Genomic DNA, 23,483 nt, shown 5'->3' with positions numbered 1-23,483 from the left:
ATGCCTCACCCGTAGCTAAGTGCTCAATAAATGTTTATGGAAGTGATAACATCCTCTTTGTTTACAGGTTTCAGAATATTTAAGCCTCTATAAAGAGAGAAAAAAGGGACTACCCCATAGCTTACAAAGGAATTTCACACACATGATTTCATTTAGAGTTTCTCAACTCTGAGGTACAATGAAAAGAGAGTAACATTTCACTTAATTGTGGCTTAACAGTCAAGAGGTTTGCCAAAAGTTTTCTGTGGCAGAAAAGAATTCAAACTCAAATCCAATTGCAAATCCCGTGCTTTAGTTTTTATCTCTCTGCCCCCTCCCGCCAGTGTCATTCCCATTAACTTTCCACGCTAACACGGCCTACAAGGCATTTTGGTTGGGCCCTATCTCCCTTGTCTAGATCCATGGTTTCCCTTTCTCTGGGAAGCTATATTTGCCTTCTTTCATCTCCTCCTTTTCATCACAAGGCCTTTGCCTATACTATTTCCTCTGCCTAGAATATTCTCTTTCCCTGCCTCACTAAGGCCTCCTCTTTTTCTAGTTCTCAGTTCAATCTCCACTTCATTAGGTAGTGCGTCTCTGACCTGGTAGGTAACTTTCACTGTCACACGGTCTCATAACAACATGTATTCTCCTTTGCAGCACAAATCATGGCTGGACTCTTCTCCTAGTTGTAATTAGGTTTGATTCCCTGACCAGCACAGTGGGTTAGAGGATCCAGTGTTGCCACAGTTGCAGTAAAGGTCAAAACTGCAGCTCAGATCTGATCCCTGGCCCAGGAACTCCATATGCCATGAGGTAGACCAGAAAAAAAAAAAGAGTAGGTGCTTCATAAATACTTGAATGGATGCACAAATTTTAAAGATGTAGAAATTAAGGTTCAACGAGGTTAAGTAACATATATAAGTAAATACAACTTATAAGCAGTGGAGGTGATATATTTACCACCTCAAGTATGCCTGAAACCAAAACTTTCAACATCTATCCATATTGCACTAGTAAAGCGTAGTAAAAACAAAAGCGAGAAAGACAGACTGAAGTAACATAATAAGATAGCTGATAAAGTTTAAAATTATAAAAGCAGAGACCTCCTTGTGGCACAGGAGGTTAAGGATTGGATTGTCACTGCAGCACCCTGAGTCACTGCTGTGGCACAGGTTCAATCCCTGGCCAGGGAAGTTCCACGTGCCATGGTGTGGCCAAAAAAAAAAGAAAAAAGAAAAAAGAAAAAAAAAATTAGAAAAGCAGAGTGTCATTCCAAGGAGTGACATGTGCACAAGTGGACAGACATTTATATCTGTATCATTTACCTCCCTCTCCTTGGCAAGCAGATTTCCCATATCCATTCGCAGATGAAGCCTCTACAAATGTGGCTCTTAATAGAAATCATAAGTGAGATAGCCCTTTGAATCATCTTTATCCCACTTTCAATCCCATGTAAAAGCAATTACCCTCCCACTGCCCAGTCCCTCCTTGGTTCCTAAGTATACCTTCCCTTCTAGCCTCTTCTCCTAGCACTCATAGTTAAAACACTATAGAAATTACTAAAGCTAACAATTTCAAGAGAAAATTAATAGCTTAACACAATTCACAGGCCTATTTGTTATTCACAGTCCCAAATAAGTACTAAATACTAAACACAGAAAGAGAACAAGTGGAAGCACTCAGTCCTGGGCATATATCCTGAGAAAACCGTAATTCAAAAAGAGACATGCACCCCAATGCTCACTGCAACACTATTTACTATAACCAAGACATGGAAACAACATAAATGTCCACTGTTAAAGGAATGCATAAAAACGTCATACATATATACAATGGAACATTACTCAGCCATAAAAAAGAATGAAATAATGCCATTTGTAGCAAAATGCACAGACTCAGGGATTATCATACTAAGTGAAATCAGTGAAAGATAAAACATCATATGCTATCACTTATACATAGAAATTTTAAAAAGGAATGAATGAACTTATTTGCAGAACAGAAAAAGATGCACACATTCTGAAAACAAACTTATGGTTACCAAAGAAGACAGGTTGGAATAGGGGTGAGGATAGCCTAGGAGTTTGGGATTGGCATATGCACACTGTGGTGCATGTAATGACTGGTCATCAAGGACCTGCTATATAGAACTCTATACAATATTCTATGATAATCTATGTATAACTCAATCACTTTGTTGTACAGTAGAAATTATCACAACATTGTAAATCAACATTTTAATAAAACTTTTAAAAATAAAAAAAAAAGAAACAGAAGGAGTAATATTAAAAAAAGATTTTTCGGAGTTCTCATCGTGGCGCAGTGGTTAACGAATCCGACTGGGAACCATGAGGTTGTGGGTTCGATCCCTGGCCTTGCTCAGTGGGTTAACGATCTGGCGTTGCCGTGAGCTGTGGTGCAGGTTGCAGACGCGGCTCGGATCCCGCGTTGCTGTGGCTCTGGCATAGGCTGGCAGCTACAGCTCCGATTAGACTCCTAGCCTGGGAACCTCCATATGCAGCCCAAGAAAAGACAAAAAAAAAAAAAGATTTTTCTTTTTGGTGATCTCTATTTCCTAATGATTTTTCCCTATTTTATATAATTACTTAAGAGAAAATATTTTATATACATACACCCTAGCACAAACTTTCTCTTGTCGTATTTTTATCCCATGTTTTATCACTAAGGGGTTCACTAGCACAAAAAAGAAGCCCTGATGACTCTTTTTCATTTGATGTCATAGGCCTCTCTCAAATGTTCAGTGGATAGTTGGCTTTTAGAGATTACATCTGACAATTAACAGCTCATTTTTTTTTTCCATTTATGGCCACTCCTGCAGTATATGGAAGTTCTTAGGCTAGGGGTTGAACAGGAGCTGCAGCTGGGGCCTACACCACAGCCACAGCAACACTGGATCCTTAATCTACTGAGCGAGGTCAGGGATCAAACTCACATCCTCACAGAGACTATGTCAGGTCTCTCCCATCGAGTGACAATGGGAACTCTTTAACAGCTCACTTTTACTGAAGATAAATAGAAAAATGAAACTTTCCTTTCTGCAGGTGAACACAAAATTCTACCTCATGATTATATTTTTATTTCGTTTCTCAGTAATCAGAGAAAGAATCACAACAAAGCAGGAAATACAAAAACTGGTTATCTAACTTTCCTCATCAGGAGCAGCTATACCTAAGTATTCTATACAGAAGGAAATAAGTTATTTTTCAATAGCCCTAAGAAAATGGACTCCACTGCTTTCCTGTGACAGTTAAAACCCCATCAAAAAAGTTTTCATTTATGTTCAATCTAAATCATCCCTGCTATGGAGTTCCCGTCGTGGTTCAGTGGTTAACAAATCCGACTAGGAACCATGAGATTGCAGGTTGGGTTCCTGGCCTTGCTCAGTGGGTTAAGGATCCAGCGTTGCCGTGAGCTCTGGTGTAGATCACAGATGTGGCTCGGATCCCGAGTTGCTGTGGCTCTGGTGTAGGCCGGCGACTATGGCTCTGATTCTACCCCTAGCCTGGGAACCTGTGTCTGCCGTGAGAGCAGCCCAAGAAATGGCAAAAAAGACAAATAAATAAATAAATTACCCCTGCTATAATTTAAGGGTTTCTATTTTCTCCCCCACTTAATCTAAACCACACATTGTCACCAGGATTATAGACACTTAAAGCAGTGCTTTCATCAAGTTAGGGAGATTCAAATTTAACAAACCTGTTTGGATGACACTGTCTCAGACACTCAGATACGTACATTATTTTTGTTTAATCTTCACAATAATCCTATTAGGCAAAATATTTAAATAGTTTTTAAGTGTCTTCCACAAGGTGCTTATTAGTTGCAGGAGAGTAGAGAAGAAGCAGGAGACAAATCAAACACTATTTAACTGAGTAATCAAAATTAACATCACTAGACAGAGACAGACATCATGTGCTTTCTGATGTGATACCCTGAGAAGGACACATCCCCAATTATGCAGTACTCCAATCCAAAATGGTTACCAACAGACAAACCCAAAATGAGAAACATTTCACTAAAAAAGGAAAGGGAGTTGTATTCTTTTTAAACATGCCAATATTTTTAAAGGCTATAAAATCTTTCATATTGAAGGAGGCTAAAGAGACATGACTTACTAGTTGTAATACTAAATCTTAGACTGGATCCTGTACTGGAAGCTATAATGGACATTTGACAATTGGGATAATTGATAAAATTGGAATAAAAATGACAGATAAAATAAAAGTATTAAATCACTGCTAAATTTACTAAGGGAAATAACTGCATTATGGTTATATCAGAGAAGATCTTTATTCTTAGAGAAATAAACCATGAAGTATTCAGGCAGTAGGGAGACACAATGTCTGTACTTGCCATCAAATGATTGTTCTCTGTAGTAGTTTCATTTTTGCAACTTTTCTGTAAGTCTGAAATTATTTCTGGATTAAAAGTTTGTTTTAAAAAACTGACGAGGGAATTCCCATTGTGGCTCAGCAGGTTAGAATCCAACTAGCATCCATGAGGATGCAGGTTTGATCCCTGGCCTCACTCAGTGATCCGGTGTTGCCCTTAGCTGCAGTGTAGGTGGCAGATGAGGCTGGGATCTGGCGTTGCTGTGGCTGTCGTGTAGGCCAGCAGATGTAGCTCCGATTCGACCCTAGCCTAGGAACCTCCATATGCCGCGGGTGCAGTCCTAAAAAGACAAAAAAAAAAAAAAAAGAGGAAGAGGAAGAGGAAGAGAGAAATGAAACCTCAAAGATTAAGAGACACATATAAGGAATTCCTGTTGTGGCTCAGAGGGTTAAAAACGCAACTAGTATCCATGAGGATGCAGGTTCAGTCCCCGGCCTCACCCAGTGGGTTAAGAATCCAGAACTGCTGAGCTGCGGTGGCTACAGCTGTGACGTAGCTCCAATTTGACCTCTAGCCTGAAAATTTCCATGTGTCATAGAGTTGGCCCTAAAAAGACAAAAAAGAGAGAGAAACATCTAGAACCTATCAACCTTTCTCGAAAAACTGAAAACAGAACTACTATACAATCTAGTAATTCCATTCCCAGGTATATATCCCCAAAAAACCCCAAAAACACTAATTCGAAAAGATGTATGCACCACTATGCTCACAGCAGCACTATTTACAATTGGCAAGACATGGAAACAACCTAAATGTCCATTGACAGATGAATGGATAAAGAAGCTGTGGTGTGTGGATGGATAGATATGATAGATAATGGAATACTACTCAACCATAAAAAAGAATGAAAATTTGCCATTTGCAGTAACTTGGATGGACTTGGAGGACATTATTTTAAGTAAAATAAGACAAAGATAAATACGATATAATATCATTTATATCTGGAACCTAACAAATATAACAAACTAGTGAATATAACATAAAAAAGGCTGAGATATGGAGAACAAACTACAATTTGTACTAATTTGGTGGGAGAGGGGGCCAAAAGAGGGTTGGGGATTGGGAGATACAAACCACTGGGTGTAAAATAGGCTCAAGGATTACTGTACAACATAGGAAATACAGCTGATATTTTGTAATAACTGCAAATGGAAAGTAAACTTTAAAAACAGTATAAAGGAGTTTCCTGGTGGTTCAGCAGATAAGGATCCAGCATTGTCATTGCTGTGGCTCAGGTTGCTTCTGTGGCAGGGGTTCAATCTACACAGGCATGGCCAATAAATAAATTTTAAATAACTTTTTTAAAAAGACCTATCAACTGGAGTTCCCGTCGTGGCTCTGTGGTTAATGAATCCGACTAGGAACCATGAGGTTGCGGGTTCGATCCCTGGCCTTGCTCAGTGGGTTAAGGATCTGGCGTTGCGGTGAGCTGCAGAGTAGGTTGCAGACACAGCTCGGATCCCGTGTTGCTGTGGCTCTGGCGTAGGCCAGCGGCTATGGCTCCGATTCGACCCCTAGCCTGGGAACCTCCATATGCCTTGGGAGCGGCCCAAGAAATGACAAAAAGACCAAAAAAAGCTAAAAAAATTTTAAAAAAATAAAATGACCTATCAACTAATAGCAGGCGCTTACAGTGGTCCTGATTCAAACATTCAAATGTAAAAAAGAAAAAAAATGTAAAATTTATGAACCAACTGGAAATTCAAACACAATGGAATTAAGGAATTTTCTAAAATGTGATATTGGTTTTGCAGGGAGTGGGGTTAATCTTTATCTTTTGGAGATACATACTGAAATATTTACAGATGAAATGTAGTATACAGGTTTGCTTCAAAATAATATAGAAAAAAATATAAAAAAGAAAAAATAGTATAGAAAAGAGGAAGACTGGATGAAGTTAAAGAAAAAAGAACTCATAAATGTTGAAGCTGGGTGGCAGGAACTTGTAGATTCATTATCCTGTTCTATCTACTTTCATATATCTTAAATTCTCCATAATTAAAAAGGTTTTAAATTTTTTTTTTTTAAATTGAAGTATAGTTGGAGTTGCTGTGGCTGTGGTATAGGCCGGCAGCTATAGCTCTGATTCAACCCCTAGCTTGGGAACTTCCATATGCCATAGGTGTGGCCATAAAAACATTTTAAAAAATGGATTAATTAAAAAAAAAAGACAAACTAAAAAACAAGCTAAACTCCTCTATGGTGTTGGAGTCAGACAATCTATCCTTTGGGAATGTGAGAAGGAGTAATGACCGAGAGGAAGAGTTCATGTGGACTTCTTGGGTGTTAGTAGTGTTCTATTTCTTGACCTAAGTGATGGTCACATGAATGTGCTCACTTTGTGATAATTCATTGAGACCTACACTTCAGATCTGTGACCTTAACATACAATAAGCCAATTAAAAATGTGATATACAAACAGCAAATCTTCGCTGAACTTTAATAAACAGTCCACCATGAGGTATGTATAAAAACACCCCCAAACAAATAATCTTGCTTTAAAAGTTAAAAAATAAATAATAAAAGCTTGAAAAAAACAGTGCAGTATTTTCCTACTCTAGCAGGAACTTACTCTGCTTATCCTACCCCAGACAGATCTAACAGTCCTAATAGATTCTGAGTTTATCTAAGATAGGAGATGTTTTAAAACCTATCTAGATTGCTTGAGCTCTTTCTACCTCATAGGTATGTATCATAAACAGGCACAGAGATGGTACTCCACAAATATTTACTAATGAGACACAGCCCAAACTTTAAACAAACTCACACAGTAAAGTTTAAAATACCTAGCACAAGTAAAATACGATAAACAACCTGTTGGCCTCAAGAGTACAGCTTCCAGAAATCCCATTTCTAGAAACTAAAAAAACTACAGAATGTATTGCTTATAAGGAAGAGCACAATTTATGACAACAAATATCTGTGGCAGAGGAAATTGTTCCTTTCCCCCTTCACCACTGCCTGGCTCAGACAAGGCAAAAATCAACTTCCTGAAGCCATAGCTAAGCAAAAGGAACCCAGCAGCAAGTCTGCTTGTAGGGGAAGGGACTATTTGAACCATGATGTGATGAAAACCAAGCAACAAGGAGTTAGCTGAGGCCAAAGATGACAATGTTGGAGAAATAATGAGAAGAAAGCAACTTGACCAATCTGTTCTAACACCCAAAAACCATTACTATTCCTACTTTCCACAGTGGTAGCAAATCAAAATTTATCCCTAGAGTCTCCCCAGGCTAGAATTAACCCACAATCAATAGGTGTCCTGACTGCCCATCAGAGTTCACCTTCTAAGAGTTTCCCAGAGGTATCCTTTCAGTTAATAAGATGGCTGATATGTAATGATAAATTATGATAAGCTTTCCTAAGGGCAAGTCACAACATAAGTTGACTTGGTATAGTTCTCATCACTGGTGACACTGTTATGTTTTTAAAACACAAGTAATAAATTTCAGTATATAAAATAGTTTTTAAATAATACAAAGAAGATAAACTAGAAAAGCACATGAAAATGACAGGTCAAACTTAAAAGAACTGAGGTCTTGGGTCTTTTTGGTAAGACAAAGTATTACCTACAGGTGAAGGACCTGCCTCTAATAGAGGACAGCTGATCTGAGAGATTATAAGGCATTGGGTTTGCTAATGGGTACAGGTAAGTATAATTATCATGCCAAGAAAACAGCAATGATCAAATCACACAAAGTCCAGGTGGAAAGCTGACTGGTGAACTCCAAACATAATCAAAACATCTGCAAAGATTTTGCTTTTCATTGTAGCACTGTTTATAACAGCAAAATTACATTATAAATATAGTTTATAAAGGCAAAATTTATAATAGCAAAAAAAATTCTGGTTGTTCACCAATACGAAGCTGGTTAAATTATGAATGCTTGTCTAATGAAGTAAAACTCCACAGCCATTAAAAGGAATGATTTACACTCACATAAGCCAATAGGAAAATATTTATCATTAAGCTTTTTAAAAAGTTGAATAATACTGTATACATCCAATTGGAGAACCTATAAGCTCCTATGTAATGAAAATTTCTATGATGGGCAAGAAAAAGCAAACAGTAGTTACCTCTGGGGAGTAAATATAGGCAATGGAGACAGGAGAACTTTTTCGTTTCACTTCATATCCTAAATTGTTTGGATTTCTTTTGTTTTTTAACTGGTTTACTTTTTTTATTTTAACATTTTTCTATTATAGCTCATTTACAATGTCCTACCATATACCAAGGCAACCCAATCACACATACATACATTCTTTTTTCTCACAATATCATGCTCCACCATAAGTGCCTAGATATCATTCCCAGGGCTAAACAGAAGGATCTCATTGCTTACCCATTCCAAAGGCAACAGTTTATATCTATTGGATTTCTTATCATGTATATATATTACAGAAGGATCTCATTGCTTACCCATTCCAAAGGCAACAGTTTATATCTATTGGATTTCTTATCATGTATATATATTACCAATTATAAGAATAACAATGAAACCAATGAACAAAAAATTTATCAATGATGTTGGGGGAATGATAGAACCATGAGTTTTGTTGTTGTTGTTGTTGTTGTTGTTGCTATTTCTTGGGCCGCTCCCGCGGCATATGGAGGTTCCCAGGCTAGGGGTTGAATCGGAGCTGTAGCCACCGGCCTACGCCAGAGCCACAGCAACGCAGGATCCGAGCCGCGTCTGCAACCTACACCACAGCTCACGGCAACGCCGGATCCTTAACCCACTGAGCAAGGGCAGGGACCGAACCCGAAACCTCATGGTTCCTAGTCGGATTCGTTAACCACTGCGCCACGACGGGAACTCCAGAACCATGATTTTTATTTTCCTTTTTATATTTTTCTGCATTTTTCTCAATTTCCTATGATTAACCATACGTTAGCATATATTGTTTTATACTCCCAAAACTGTTGTTTTTTTTTTCTTTTAACAAGTCAAGTGTGGTCATTGCTGGTTCCAATAAGGAAGAGGAATCCATAACTTAATTATAAACACCATCTATTACAAAGAAATATGGAAAGACTCAATTCTCAAAATGCTTGTTTGTTTAGAGAAAATAGTCACTAACACCAAGACATCAAAAGTTAAAGAAAATCCTTGATTTAGTTTACTAGAGTTGCTTGTATGATACTGGCTGCTATGGAAACAAAATGTTATCAGTATTGTGAGGAAAGCTGTGCCAAATATTTGAAGAATCACCAAGTGAATTCTATAAAAGGGTTTTTTGTTTGTTTATATGTTTGTTTTAATTCAAGTCTTAGTTCCCATCCTGGCTCAGCAGTAATGAGACCCACTAGTATTCACAAGGACGAAGGATCGATCCCCGGCCTCACTCAGTGGGTTAAGGATCCCGAGTTGCCTTGAGCTGTGGTGTAGTCACATACACAGCTCGAATCCCGCGTTGCTGTGGCTTTGGAGTAGGCCAGCAGAGCTATGGCTCTGATTGGACCACTAGCCTGGGAACTTCCAAATGCTGTGGGTGTATTCCTAAAAAGATAAAGATTCAAGTCAAACTTCCCACTCAACCTCGAAATCCATTTTACCAATCTCTACTTTAACATCCCACGTCAAAAAAATCCTCATCAGTAGTCCATTCCATTTGTCAATAACAATTCTGTTAAATCTCTTCCTTATGTTAAAAATCTAATTTCATATATATATATATATATATATATATATATACATTGTGGTTTTTTTTTGGTTGTTTAGGGCCGCACCCATGGCATATGGAAGTTCCCAGGCTCAGGGTGTTATGAGAGCTGTAGCCACCAGCCTACACCACAACCACAGCAACGCAGGATCCGAGCTGCATCCACAACCTATATATTATACAGCTCATGGCAACGCCAGATTCTCTGACACACTGAGCGAGGCCAGGGATGGAACCTGCATCCTCATGGATACTAGTCAGATTCATTTCCACTGTGCCATAATGGGAACTCCCTAATTTCCTATAATTTTCAATCACTGGTCAACTTGTCCTAGCTCTGTCCCCTGGAGCGACCGTTTAGACAATTTTCATCTACTATTACGGCCCTCTCCCTCTTAAATCTTCTCAAAAACTAAACTTCTCAATTCCTCAAACGGCTTCCATGCCCTTCATTATTGTAATTATTCTTCTCTGAAGTATTTCTAGTTTCTGGAGTTCCCATTGTAACTCAGCGGAAATGAATCCAACTAGTAGTATCCATGAAGATTCAGGTTCAATCCTTGCCTCACTCAGTAAGTTAACTATCCAGCATTGCCATGAGCTGTGGTGTAGGTCGCAGATGCAGCTTGGATTCTGCCTTGCCATGGCTGTGGCGTGGGCCGGCAGCTACAGCTTGGATTTGACCCCCCAGCCTGGGAACCTCCATAGGCTGCAGGTGCAGCCCTAAAAAGAAACGAGAAAAAAAGAAATTCCAGTTTCTAAGTGTGCCTCTTAGACTCAACCCTGACTGAACACAAAATTCCAGATCTGATCTGCGTTTTATCTTCTTTGGGTCCCCATGAGCATAACAGTGTAAGACTAGTTGCTGCAGATATACAATTCATTGCCAAATTAGTGGCACTGTTCAGACCAGAAGTAATTTATGTTTTATGGAGTTTAAGAGTTTAAAGAGTGTAAAGGAGAAAGGTCACTGAGGGCTGAGGAAATGAGCAATTTTCCAACAACAAAAGTAGCCTGTAAGCTGAGAAAAGAATACACTTTTGATAAGTGGAAAACATGGAAAGACTATTTCAGAAAGTACAAATGTAAAACACTGATGAGGTGGGAATGAACAAACTTAGTGCTAGAGCAAAGCATCTTTATAAAGACAGGAAAGAACAGAAGCCAAAAAGGAGGGCTGGAGAGCCCTAAACCGGCAGGCAATAACGCACGATTACAGGGTTAGATGAAGAAACTGCCTTCTTTATTGAGATATTTGGGGATGATTAAATCAATTACCAGTTTGCCAATTTCTACATCAAGCTAACACTGTTTGAACTTCAACTACATGGAAGATAAGTTTCTAATTCAATTCTACTCCAAGGTAAACTAAAATTGAGTTGTTATACAATATTATCACACAGGCTTCTTTCAGAATATGAACAACATTCCTAAATGCCAAAATATAATGTAGGGAATATTTTAAAAAGACTTATTTACATTCATTTCTCTAAGTTTCCCCAGGATGAACACCTTGCCATTTAATATGAATACTTCTATACAATGTACCCAGTTGTTTCAGTAATTAATCATCTTCAGGATCTACATTCCAAAACAATGACCTGCTGGTCTCCAATCCTCCAAGCTCAAAAGGAGAAATTTGACTTATTTAACACTAAAACAAAGAGCTTAGCTAAACAGCAAAATTTCTAAGAAATGAAAGTTGTCTGATATTAGAACAAATGAAAACAGCAGCAGCTCCTTCTCTGAAGTTTAAACTCAATTAAATAGGAATTGCTGGTTTAATAGTCCTCCTGCCTTAAGAATCTTTCATGAGGGCTAGCTCTGTAAACAGTGTAGCAGTAGAGATTTAAACTGACCAAGAGACACTGCAAACAAAACCCAACCTCTCCTAAATCCAGCTACTCAACAGAAGAGATCTAAAGGAATAAACAGATTGCCAGCTGCTGAGAAAAAATGTTTTACTAAAAGCAAAGCAAAATTCTCATTAATGAAAAATCAACGATGAAAGAAGAAAAATTCTGTGTCTCTCATAATCCCTGGAAATATCCAAATCCATTTTGGGTTAATGCAGATTTAACAAAACAGTGGAGGAGAACAGAGGAAAGCAGTTGTGTGTTTGCAGAAGCTGTAACAAACACTTAACAGAGAGATCATAAATAACAGTGCTTCTAATTGAAAAGAAGCATGAACTCCATCCAGTAAAAGGTGCCAGGAAAAGGTTCTTGTGGATAAATCCTCACTCACAACCAAGCTACCTTATCCCATCTTGTTCAACACAGATATGATAGGCTTTGAATTCCCCAAGATCAAATGCAATGGGTAAGCCAAACCCTGCTTTTTCTGATCAGATAATCTCTAAAATCACAGTCTCTGCACTCATTCAGAACTAGCATTGAGCTCCTACTATATTAGGTGCCAGAAATACAAAAACCATTAAGAAGCAGTATCTATCCTCATGGAACTTAGTCCATGCACCTTGCCTCACCTTAAACCCCAAAGCTCTTGCCTTAAATTATCTTCTTAGGTGGGTCAAGCGTCCTCAGTGAAAAACCAGTAAAGGCCTTCACCTTAGTTACTCTGATAGAAGTAAATAATTAAATCATACTTCTTATGCTCTGCTCGGAAAGGAGAGAAGCTGACACACCTTTCCAAATCGAATATGAGAATAGTCTTAGCCGAGACTACAGGGAAGGAGCAGGGGACAAAGAGAAGCAATAGAGGGGTGCAAGCCAAGAAACAGACTGGAAGGAGGGATGTGACAGCTGTACCACTGGGCGTTCAAAGCCTAATAAAAAGAACCTGCTACTAAGCCGACTGTGATTTTACGGAGCAGGGGGAAGAAAGAAAGTAAAACACGGTTGCCCGCTAAGAATAGACACCGACTATCCGCGGTCCTTAGCTCGACCACTCTCGCCAAAGGAGAGAACTAAACACCATTTAATAAGATCTGGGCCTGCCAGCCAACAACCCTGTCACCTGGCCACCGGAATGGAGAGGTAACAGTCTCAGCGCGTGAGGAAAACAAGAGAGAGTAGAAAGTATTCTCCAGGTGTTCACAAATGAGTTAACACAATGCTTCCCTGAGGCACCGACGCGAAGTGAAGTTTAGAAAAGGCAGTAACCCGACGCCCACTGGAAGCTCGTGGAGACTCCTCAGCGCCCTCCGCCCCCTCCCCTCAGTCCGCGCACTCACCGCGCACGCAGAGCAGCGACATGGCCGAGGCGCCGGCGAGCCTCCACCGCGCCCCAGCCGCGCCGCCGCACCCGGCCGTTCCCTCTTTCCTCTCAGCAGGTGCCGCAGCTGTTCCCGCTCTTGGCCCCACAGGTCTCGCCGCTCCTCATGGTCCCGTCGCAGGCAGCTTCCCACCACTCCTTTGGACCCGCTCCAATTTTCACCATCGGAGCTGGCTCCTGATAGCAGTGAATACCAACAACCAAGCCGGGTACTGGGCGCGGCAACGCGGCGCCATCGCTAGGAAGCAAGACTGACCCGGACTCCCTCCCCTCACTCCACCCGGCATCCAAGCAAGCGCCTGGACAGAGCCAACCTGTGGCGCCCCGCCTCCCAGCCAATCAACTCACGCCCAGTCCGCCGACCCCGCCCCCCCACACTGGCACGTAGGAGGCGGAGTCCTCTTCCGCTTTCCTTAGTGAAAGAATGAAAACACCTCCTCCCACTAATGAGACTTGAAGACAGAGAGGGGAGGGCTTCCTCCTCACCTGTGTGAGGTGGGAATTGAAGCCTTCTGCTCCTCCCACGTGGGCGGGGCTTCCACCCACCCAAGGACAGATTGATTTCATTGAAGAATTTCTGTCAGACTTCATTAAGGGAGCTGACGGAATTCTTACCGTAATAATTTAACAAGGTAGTGACGCACTTTGCAGTACACCTGACACTAATAGCATTGTAAATCAACTATACATCAATTAAAAAGTGGACTTTAGGAGTTCCCTTACAGCTCAGCAGGTTAAGGATCCAGCGGTGCCACTGCTGTGGCTGGGGTGGCTGCTCTGGCACAAGTTCTATCCCTGGCCCGGGAACTTCCACATGCCACTGGCAGAGCCAAAATAAATAAATTTTAAATAAATAAATTTTTAAAATGGACTTTAACAAGGAAAAAAAACTTTTGTAAATTAGTATGGTGATGGATGTTAACTAGACTTACTGGAGTGATCATTTTGCTGTGTATACAAATATCAAATCACCTGAAACTAATATAATGTTATATGTCAATTATATTTCAATAAAGAATAGGCTATGGGAAGTTTCCTTGTGGTGCAGGGGATCAAGGATCTGGTTGGGCAGCTGTGACGCAGGCTGCAACTGCAGCGTGGATTCAATCCCTGGCCCGGGAACTTCTACATGCCTCAAGTGCGGCCAAAAAAAAAAAGGGCATTAATTAATTTTTTAAATAACAGTAATAAATTTTAAACAAATATCTCATCCTCCTTTAAAAAACAAAACAAAAAAGGCATACCAAAATTTTAATTAGTGACTACAGCATAAAGAAAAAAAAAAAAGAAAGACAGCATAAAGTAAAATAGCTGGAGACCTCGGTTCTTATCTAGGCCTTTTTTCATGCTCTCCACTGTCTATAATAGCGCCTAATACTTAGTAATCAGTCTGTAAATATTTACTGAATGAAGGATGGAAAAAAGGTAATCATTTTAAACTGAACACTTCTGGCAAAATGAGGTACATACAGGCAAGGAAGAGAAAAAGACCAGAGCAGAAAACAGGAATTCACATAGCATGATGTATAGATCCAACACCTCCTCCACCCCAAAATTTGGATTTAATTGGTTTGGGGTAGAGCTCAGGTGTACCTACCTTTTAAAATCTCCCCAGATGATTCTAATGTGATGCCAGGGTTGATCACCATTAGACAGGTGCGTTCTAAGTCCTCATTAGCCCAGCTCAGGTTTCCATGTTTGCGAGCTCTTGGCCTAGTTGGATATTGCCTAGCAGACTCAGGAAGGGTCCATTAATCTGAGTCTTTGCCTTCCAAAAACAAAACATAACTATCATATGTTTGGAATATAGCATTTGGAGAGAGCGACACTTCAAATGCCATAACTGGGAACCTGGAGAAGGAAAGACTTGATCTACCCAATATTTATCCAAATTTGAATAAATATTCAGGAAGAGTTTGAGCAGAGCAACTCAGCCAGTCTAGTCAACAAAAATCTCTGATCCTAAAGGCAGTGGGCATTCTCTGGGCTGCCGGAGGTTGACATATCTAGCTATTTAGCCCAGCTGCCTTAACCACAACAGCAAGGGACTAAAAAGGTGTGGAACTTCTAGATTCTGGAACTGATTGAGATTAGAGACAACAAAAAACAAACCTCTCATCAAACCAGGGATTCTCCCAGAGGATGCAGGGGCCATCCAAAAAAGGGTGGAAAATCACTGTACACTTGAAAACAGGATAGAGTAGTGGGAAACAGCCTAATATTGTGAAGAGTATGACCTTTGGAGCTGGATTCATTTGGTATATTACCATTGTCATGTAACAACCCCACAATTTAGTGGCTTAAAACAGCATTTATTATCTCAAAGTATCTGTGGGTCAGGAATCTATGTATGGCTTAATCAGATCCTCTGGTTCAAGACTTCAGGAAAGTGCCAACTTGACTGCAGAAGGATCCACTACCAAGTTCTTTCATATGATCGTCAGCAGGACTCAATTTCTCCTGGGCTCTTGAATTGAGAGCCTCGATTCCTTATTGGTTATTGACAGGACTCAGTTCCTTGTCATGTGAACCTTTCCAATACGCTTGTTTCCTCAAAGCATGTAAGCTGAGAAGGCAACAGAGTCTATTAGCAAGATGGAAGTCACAATCTTTTGTAACCTAATAACAGAAGTGACATCTCCTCATTTATCTTGTATTACATTCATCAGAAGCAAGTCACACTTGGAGTTCCCACAGTGGCACAACAGGAATAGTTGTGTCTCTGGAGCGCTGGGACACAAGTTTTATTCCCAGCCTGGCACACAGAGTTAGGATCCAGCATTGCCACAGCTGTGGTGTAGATCGCAACTGTGGCCTGGTTCTGATCCCTGGTCTGGGAACTCCATATGCTACTCCAAAAAAAAAAAAAAGAAAGAAAGAAGAAGAAGCAATTCACACTCAGGAAAGGGGGATTACACAAGGACATGAATACCTCAGGAAGCAGGATCATTGGAGGGGCCATCTTAGAAATTTGCCTGCCTGGAGTTCCCGTCGTGGCACAGTGGTTAAGGAATCCGACTAGGAACCATGAGGTTGCGGGTTCGGTCCCTGCCCTTGCTCAGTGGGTTAACGATCCAGCGTTGCCGTGACCTGTGGTGTAGGTCGCAGAGCTGTGGTGTAGGTTACAGACGCAGCTCGGATCCTGTGTTGCTGTGGCTCTGGCGTAGGCCGGTGGCTGCAGCTCCAATTGGACCCTTAGCCTGGGAACCTCCATATGCCTCGGAAGCGGCTCAAGGAAAAAAAAAGGCAAAAAGACAAAAAAAAAAAAAAAAAAAAAAAGAAATTTGCCTACCATACCTGGATTTGAGTCCCAGCTCTGGTTCTTGTGACCTTAGGAAAACCATGTGACTTCATTTTCCCAGGAAATAATAATAGTATCTACTTCATAAGAGGGTTTGGAGGTTTAAATGAAGATATGCATTTAAATTACCTGGCACATACTAAATACCCAGTACATGTTCCTTATTACTGAGGTTGTGGACATGAGGCAGGAATATGGCTGGGAGGTAAAGACACTAAGCAGAAGAAGAGTCACTGAAGGTTGTGATGTAGGCTGTGAGGCATCCCAGTTTCCCAGCTAAAAGTTCAAAAGAAGAAGGAAATAAGGTCCCCTATTCTCTAGGCACTTGACCAGGACCAGTTATACTCATCAACAAGGTAAGCGTATCTTCAGAAGCAACTCAAATAGGGGAGAAAAGGCCAGAGCCTTCTTGCCCCACTGTATTCATTAGTTTTTCCAGTATAATATTTGAAAGTTCTTCGGCATTTGAATGGAATTCACACTTAGATTTAGATGGCAGGTAGCTATGACCTAAGACTCTCTGAAATCCGGAAAACGAAGAGGAAAAAGAGAGGAATTAAAGAAAGTAGATAATAAAGAAAACACAAACATATCAAGACAATAAAGCCAAAATACCCAGGGTTGGCACTGCTGCTCTTTGGGGGGAATTCTCAGGCAGGAGGAGCAGAGGGTTGCAGGGGAACCCTCTACCAACTTTGTGACTTTCTTTAAGCCATGCTCCAAAGCCATTAAAAGTTTATCCTTCCTCCAAGATCCATATATTTCAGGAAATTATTTCCCAATATCTCCACAGAGAAATTTTCATATAAACAACAATTCAACAAATAGTTATTAAATGCCTTTTAAGTCAGGCATAGAAAGAAGATACAAAAATAACGAATCATAGTTCCTATCCTTAAATAGCTGATAAAGTGATAGGAAAGATCTGTGAGAGATAATTAAGAGGAATTAACCAGGGTAGTAAATATGGAACTGAGGAGGAAGGAAAGGGACAAAGCCCTTGACACTTCTCTCAGTGTTAAGGAGCCAAAAGTGATGATAGAACTTGGCACACAGTGACTATGAATACAATAGAGACTATCCTTTCTTTTGTAGCCAACAAGTGGATGAGAAGGCAAGGGAGAGAATTTTAAAGTCAGATTGACAGATAGGAAATCCTGCTGGACAGTCTGGGAAGAATAATGTATTTCCTTTGGACAAGCATATTAAGTTTGAGACTCCTGAGTTAACCTTCACATTTACCCATTAGATATACAATTGGATCCTGAGAGAGCAGGACTAGAGAGAGAGATTGCAATCAAAATGTAACTATTTTAATCCCTATTTTATTGATAAAGAAAGAAAGGCAAATCCAGAATGTACACCCAGATGTATCTTTCACCAGAGCTCAAGCAGTTGGCCATAATGCTATATTGACTTTCAAATACCAGAGGAATTGAGCAGAAGTTATAGAAGGAATCAAGACAGGCTTCCCAAGGGAAGTCTTGGAGCATATGGAGGAGCATCTGGAGGAGATGGAATGCAAACTATAGATAGGACTGGACACACAAAGGTGGAAGAAAGGATGTTCTATACACCGGGAAAAAGTAGCACAATCAGGAAATGAAATTTTTAAACTGTACAGGTGTCTAAGAATAAGCTGCAAAAAACTTGAAAATTGGAGCCATAATGATGCCAAGAGACTATAGAATGAAAAGGGAATAATGGTCAGCTTACAGAGCACACCTACTAAGATTAGAAAGAAGATGGAGTTCCCACTGTGGCAAACCAGTTTTCAAGCCTCCTTATCTATCCACTCTCCCCCAGGATGTCATGACAAAGGAACAGAATGAAGTAGCAGAATAAGCACTGAACCAGTCTTCCCAGTTCTATTATTGCACACTACCTATAGTGTACCAGATGTCAGAACTGGGCTGGACTTGGGAGATCATGTAATGCATCCTCAGGTAGGAAAATAAGATGTAGAGAGTGTAACTAGAAAAGTAACTGCAAAGTAGTTTTCTTTTCTTTCTTTCTTTTTTTTTTTTTTTTTTTTTTTTTTGTCTTTTTGCCTTTTCTTGAGCTGCTCCCGTGGTATATTATAGGAGTCGAATGGGAGCTGTAGCCACCGGCCTACACCAGAGCCACAGCAATGCGGGATCCGAGCCGAGTCTGCGACCTACACCACAGCTCTGCTACCTACACCACAGCTCACGGCAACACCGGATCCTTAACTCGTTGAGCAAGGCCAGGGAAGGAACCCGCAACTTCATGGCTCCCAGTCGGATTCGTTAACCACTGTGCCATGATGGGAACTCCTGCAAAGTAGTTTTCTGAGTTTCAGTTACATGGCCTCCATCACAGGACTATTGTGAGTTAAGAAAGACAGCAAATATGAAAACATGAATGATAAGTCCCTTTACAAATAAAATGAGTTATCGGGGAACATGAGGCAAGGCTTCATGACAGATGAAGGAGGCAGATGTGAGACCTGACCTGGCTGCTGCCAGCCCTCTCCCTGTAGCTTACTCTTTAACTTGGTCTAGCCACACTGGCCTGATTTATTTCCTTCAAAAGCACTGAATCCATTCCAGCCCTAAGAATTCCGCACTTACTATTCCTAATGCTAGTACAGTCTGCCCCAAGGTCTTTGCCCGTCTAGCCCCTCCCCATCATTCAGGCTTAACTTACACCTTGAGTGCCTTTTCTGGCTACCCAATCTAATTGCATGCCCCTCACTCTATTCACATCATCTTTTTCTTCCTTCTTCTTTTCTTTCTTGCTTGCTTCCTTCTTTCCTTTCCTTCCCTTCCCTTCCCCTCTTCCTTTCTTCCTTCCCTTCTTTTTAGGGCCTCACCTTTGGGAAATGGAATTTCCTGGGCTAGGGGTCGAATTGGAGCTGGAGCTGCAGGCTTTCACCACAGCTGCAGCATCAGTGGATCCAAGCTGCATGTGCAACCTGTGCCAGAGCTTGAAGCAGTGCTGGATCCTTAAGCCACTGAGTGAGGTCAGGGATCGAACCTGCATCCTCATAGATGCTAGTCAAGTTTTTAGCCCATGGAACCACAATAGGAACACAATCACCTCATCTTATTTTCATCATAGTACTCCCTTAATTATCTATTATCCATTTTTATTTATTGCCTGGTTTCCCTGTTTAGAACATAATCTTCATGAGAGAAAAGATGTGTGCTTATCTTTGTTGGAAAAAATTATCTAAATCTTGGAAAGAAGCAAAAGAAACTACTGGGTGTAATTTCAGTCTTAGTACTGGGTACTGTCTAGAGCAGAAACCAGCAAACCTTTTCTGTAAAGGAACATATAGTAAATATTTAGGATTTGTGGGCCAAAAGAAGCAGAACTGAGGCTATTATGCAGATAATTATATAACAAGAGAGAAAACAAATTTCCACAATTTTCATTAATAACATTCAAAACAAATAATAATGGAATTCCCATCGTGGCTCAGTCATGACAAACACAACTAGTATCTATGAGGATGCAAGTTCCATCCCTGGCATTGCTCAGTGGGTTAAGGATCCAGGGTTGCTGTGAGCTGTAGTGTAGCTTGCAGACTCGGCTTGGATCCCAAGTTGCTGGGGCTGTGGTGTAGGCCAGCAGCTACAGCTCTGATTTGACCCCTAGCCTAGGAACTTCCATATACCGCGAATGTTGCCCTAAAAAGACAAGAGAAAAAAAATTTTAAATAATAACAATTGAATATAATTTTTGGCAACATAGATCTACTAAAGAGAAGACTGAAATCCTTTGGGGAGTATACGTTTTGTTCCATTAGGGTTCAAACTATCATTGACGTCAATTGCCCATGTTATCTATTAATGCTGATCTGTAATAAGATCTTATATATCTCATCTGTCTTTTCACACAGGTAGGTATTGCCAATACTGATATCAGCCCATGAGCATGTGATTCAGTTGAGCATATTCACTGTCTGGAAAATACTTATAAAATTCTATTACACTCTTGCTTGATATTTGCTCAAAAAATCATAATAAAACTTTAGCACTGCTAAGCCATCTGTGTGGTAGAACGAATCAAGATATTCATCTTCTATTTCTGACCAAAAAAAAAAAAAACACCAAGGAACTGATAATGGTTAAGTTTATCAGAACGAATGAAGTCAACTGTTGACATTACTAGTTTAATAACACAGGATAAAGTCACATACTTTCTTTTTTTGTTTGTTTGTTTTTTGTTTTTTGGTTTTTTTGCCTTTTCTAGGGCTGCTCCTGCGGCATATGGAGGTTCTCAGGCTGGGGGGTCTAATCAGAGCTGTAACCACCGGCCTACACCAGAGCCACAGCAACTCGGGATCCAAACTGCAACTGCGACCTACACCACAGCGCAACGCCAGATCCTTAACCCACTGAGCAAGGCCAGGGATCGAACCCTCAACCTCATGTTTCCTATTCCGGATTCGTTAACCACTGAGCCACGACGGGAACTCCTAAAGTCACATACTTTCTGCAAAAAAAAAAATATATATATATATACACTTTAAACACATTACATTTTCATGAGTCTTGTAAATTTGTTGAACTAAGCCTTTTTTCTGTTCCACATATATTTTTACCAATATCGGTTGTAACATATCTTAACAGATTCTACTTCAGGTTGTAATGAATTAGTGTCTTGTCAATTTCCTTGAAAACAGTTTACCTGAAATTGTTTCAGGCAGACTGAAAATGATAATTATTCAGTCACTTCAAATTTATCATTGACCTGTTAAATAAACAACTCAACAGTGTTGATAGCATGGACTTGTCAAGAGCCAAGGAAAACAGCTTGAATAATTTGCTTTGTTTTTATTTTTTATTTTTTTTCCCTTTGTCTTTTGGGGCCCCACCTGCGGCACAGGTAAGTTCCCAGGCTAGGGGTTGAACCAGAACTGCAGCTGCTGGCCTATACCACAGCCACAGCCTTGTCTGCGACCCACACCATAGCTCACAGCAACGCCGGATCCTTAACCCACTGAGCAAGGTCAGGGATTGAACCCACATCCTTATGGATACTAGCTGGATTTGTTAACGCTGAGCCACACCGGGAACTCCTGCTTTGTTTTTAAATTGGCTACAGTGGGAGTTCCTGTCCTGGTGCAGTGGAAATGAATCCGACTAGGAACCATGTGGTTGCAGGTTCGATCCCTGGCCTCGATCAGTGGGTTAAGGATCTGACATTGATAGGAGCTGTGGTGTAAGTCTCAGAGATGGCTTGGATCCTGTGTTGCTGTGCCTGTGGCATAGTCTGGCAGCTGTAGTAGCTCTGATTGGACCCCTAGCCTGGGAACCTCCATATGCCAAGAGTGCGGCCCTAAAAAGCAAAATAAATAAATAGGCTACTGTGTTGCTCTTACTGGGGAAATTAAACAATCCTGCTAGCAGAAAGACCCTTTTCTGTCAATTCAGAAAAGTAAGAGAACATACTTTATTATTATTTAGTAAGCATTAACAGATTATATACATGTAAGTGAGACAAGGGGAAGGGGACAGGGTACAATCATTAAAAGAATAAGGATACGACAAAAACTAGTTAGAACAAATTAGGCCCAAGATGGTGGAAAATTCGACTCCAGTAGCCCTTGAGCCTCATTATATGCTCATTTTTGTACATTAGCTGACATACCCACAGGTGCCATGACAGTCCAGAGGCTGACCACAAAAGGCCAAAAAGTAGGTGGTGGATGAATTCCTGGAAATCTCCAAGCCTTCCCTCAAATAGTTAGAATAATCTTCCAATTCCTTAGCCTATGCTATTACCCAGCCCATTAAAAAACTAACACCCCTGGAGTTCCCTGGTGGCCTAGCAGGTTAAGGACCAGGTGTTGTCACTGCTGTGATGTGGGTTCAATCCCTGGCCCAGGAACTTCCATATGCCACAGAGACAGCTGAAAACAAACAAACTACCTAACCACCGCCAGAGCCTGGAGCCACTTTCACCTTCTGCGATAGACCACATTCTGCCTATGCAAAGTATATCTCTCCAAATAAATCTGCTTTCACTTTACTATGGCTCACTATTGAATTCTTTCCTGGGTGAAGCCAAGGACCTTCACTTGGTAGCCTATCCTAGGAACTAGGCTAAGACTTGGGACATGACCATTCTCTTGAACCCCATTCTCCTCCTACAACATAAGGTAGCCTGAAAATGTCTGCAAAATTAGGATAAAATGTCACATAATTTATACAGCAAAGCAGAAGAAAGAACACTTATCTCCTCAAGAGAAAAAAGCTGCATATCTTTTTTGTTTTTTGGGGTTTTTTTTTTTTTTTGGTTGTGCCTATGGCATGTGGAAGTTTTAGGGCCAGCGATTGAACCTACACCACAGCAGCGAAATTAGCTACTGCAGTGACAATGCTGGATCCTTAACATGCTGCACCACGGGAGAACTCTGGGGCTGCACCTCTTAATAATCTCCTACACATTTCCAAAGAGACCTTTGTTTAAAAATCTAGAGATTATTTGATCCACAACCTTGAAGATATCTCTATATTGTTAGAACTAGAGGCTAGACTTGGAGTTCTCATTGTGGCACAGTGGGTTAAGAATCTGACTGTAGCAATCTGGGTCCATGCAGAGGTATGGGTGGGTACATCCGGCGTTGCTGTGGCTGCAGCTGCAGCATAGGTCAGAGGTGTGGCTCAGATTCAATCTCTGGCCTGGGAACTTCCATATGCCACAAGTGTGGCTGTTAAAAAACAAGAGGGAGTTCCCATTGTGGCTCAGCCTGACTGGTATCTGTGAGGGACCCCTAGTCTCATTCAGTGGGTTAAGGATCCGTTGCCATGAGCTGTGGTGTAGGTTGAAGACATGGCTTGGGTCCCACCATTGCTGTGGCTGCGGCATAAGCTGGCAGCTGCTGCTCAAATTCAACCCCTAGCCTGGGAAA

General features: G+C 40.8%; 1 protein-coding gene across 7 annotated transcripts in view; it reads right to left on the bottom strand.

The window, feature by feature from the left end:
* Nucleotides 1-13,622, bottom strand: part of UNC13B (unc-13 homolog B) — a 239,348-nt gene extending 225,726 nt beyond the window's left edge. For 5 of the 7 annotated variants that reach the window (XM_021065567.1, XM_021065570.1, XM_021065586.1 and 2 more), the window contains exon 1: nt 13,256-13,610. In XM_021065567.1, coding sequence (XP_020921226.1) covers nt 13,256-13,277 — 22 coding nt within the window. In that variant the 5' untranslated portion in view covers nt 13,278-13,610. Of the gene's footprint in view, nt 1-13,255 lie in introns of all 7 variants that reach the window. The other 2 variants (XM_021065583.1, XM_021065580.1) reach the window with 2 other exon arrangements.

This window comes from Sus scrofa, chromosome 1, assembly GCF_000003025.6.
Source record: "Sus scrofa isolate TJ Tabasco breed Duroc chromosome 1, Sscrofa11.1, whole genome shotgun sequence".
NCBI classification, from domain to species: Eukaryota; Metazoa; Chordata; class Mammalia; order Artiodactyla; family Suidae; genus Sus; species Sus scrofa.
The sequence above is the reverse complement of the archived record's forward strand: the minus strand, read 5'-3'. Positions and strand labels throughout refer to the sequence as shown.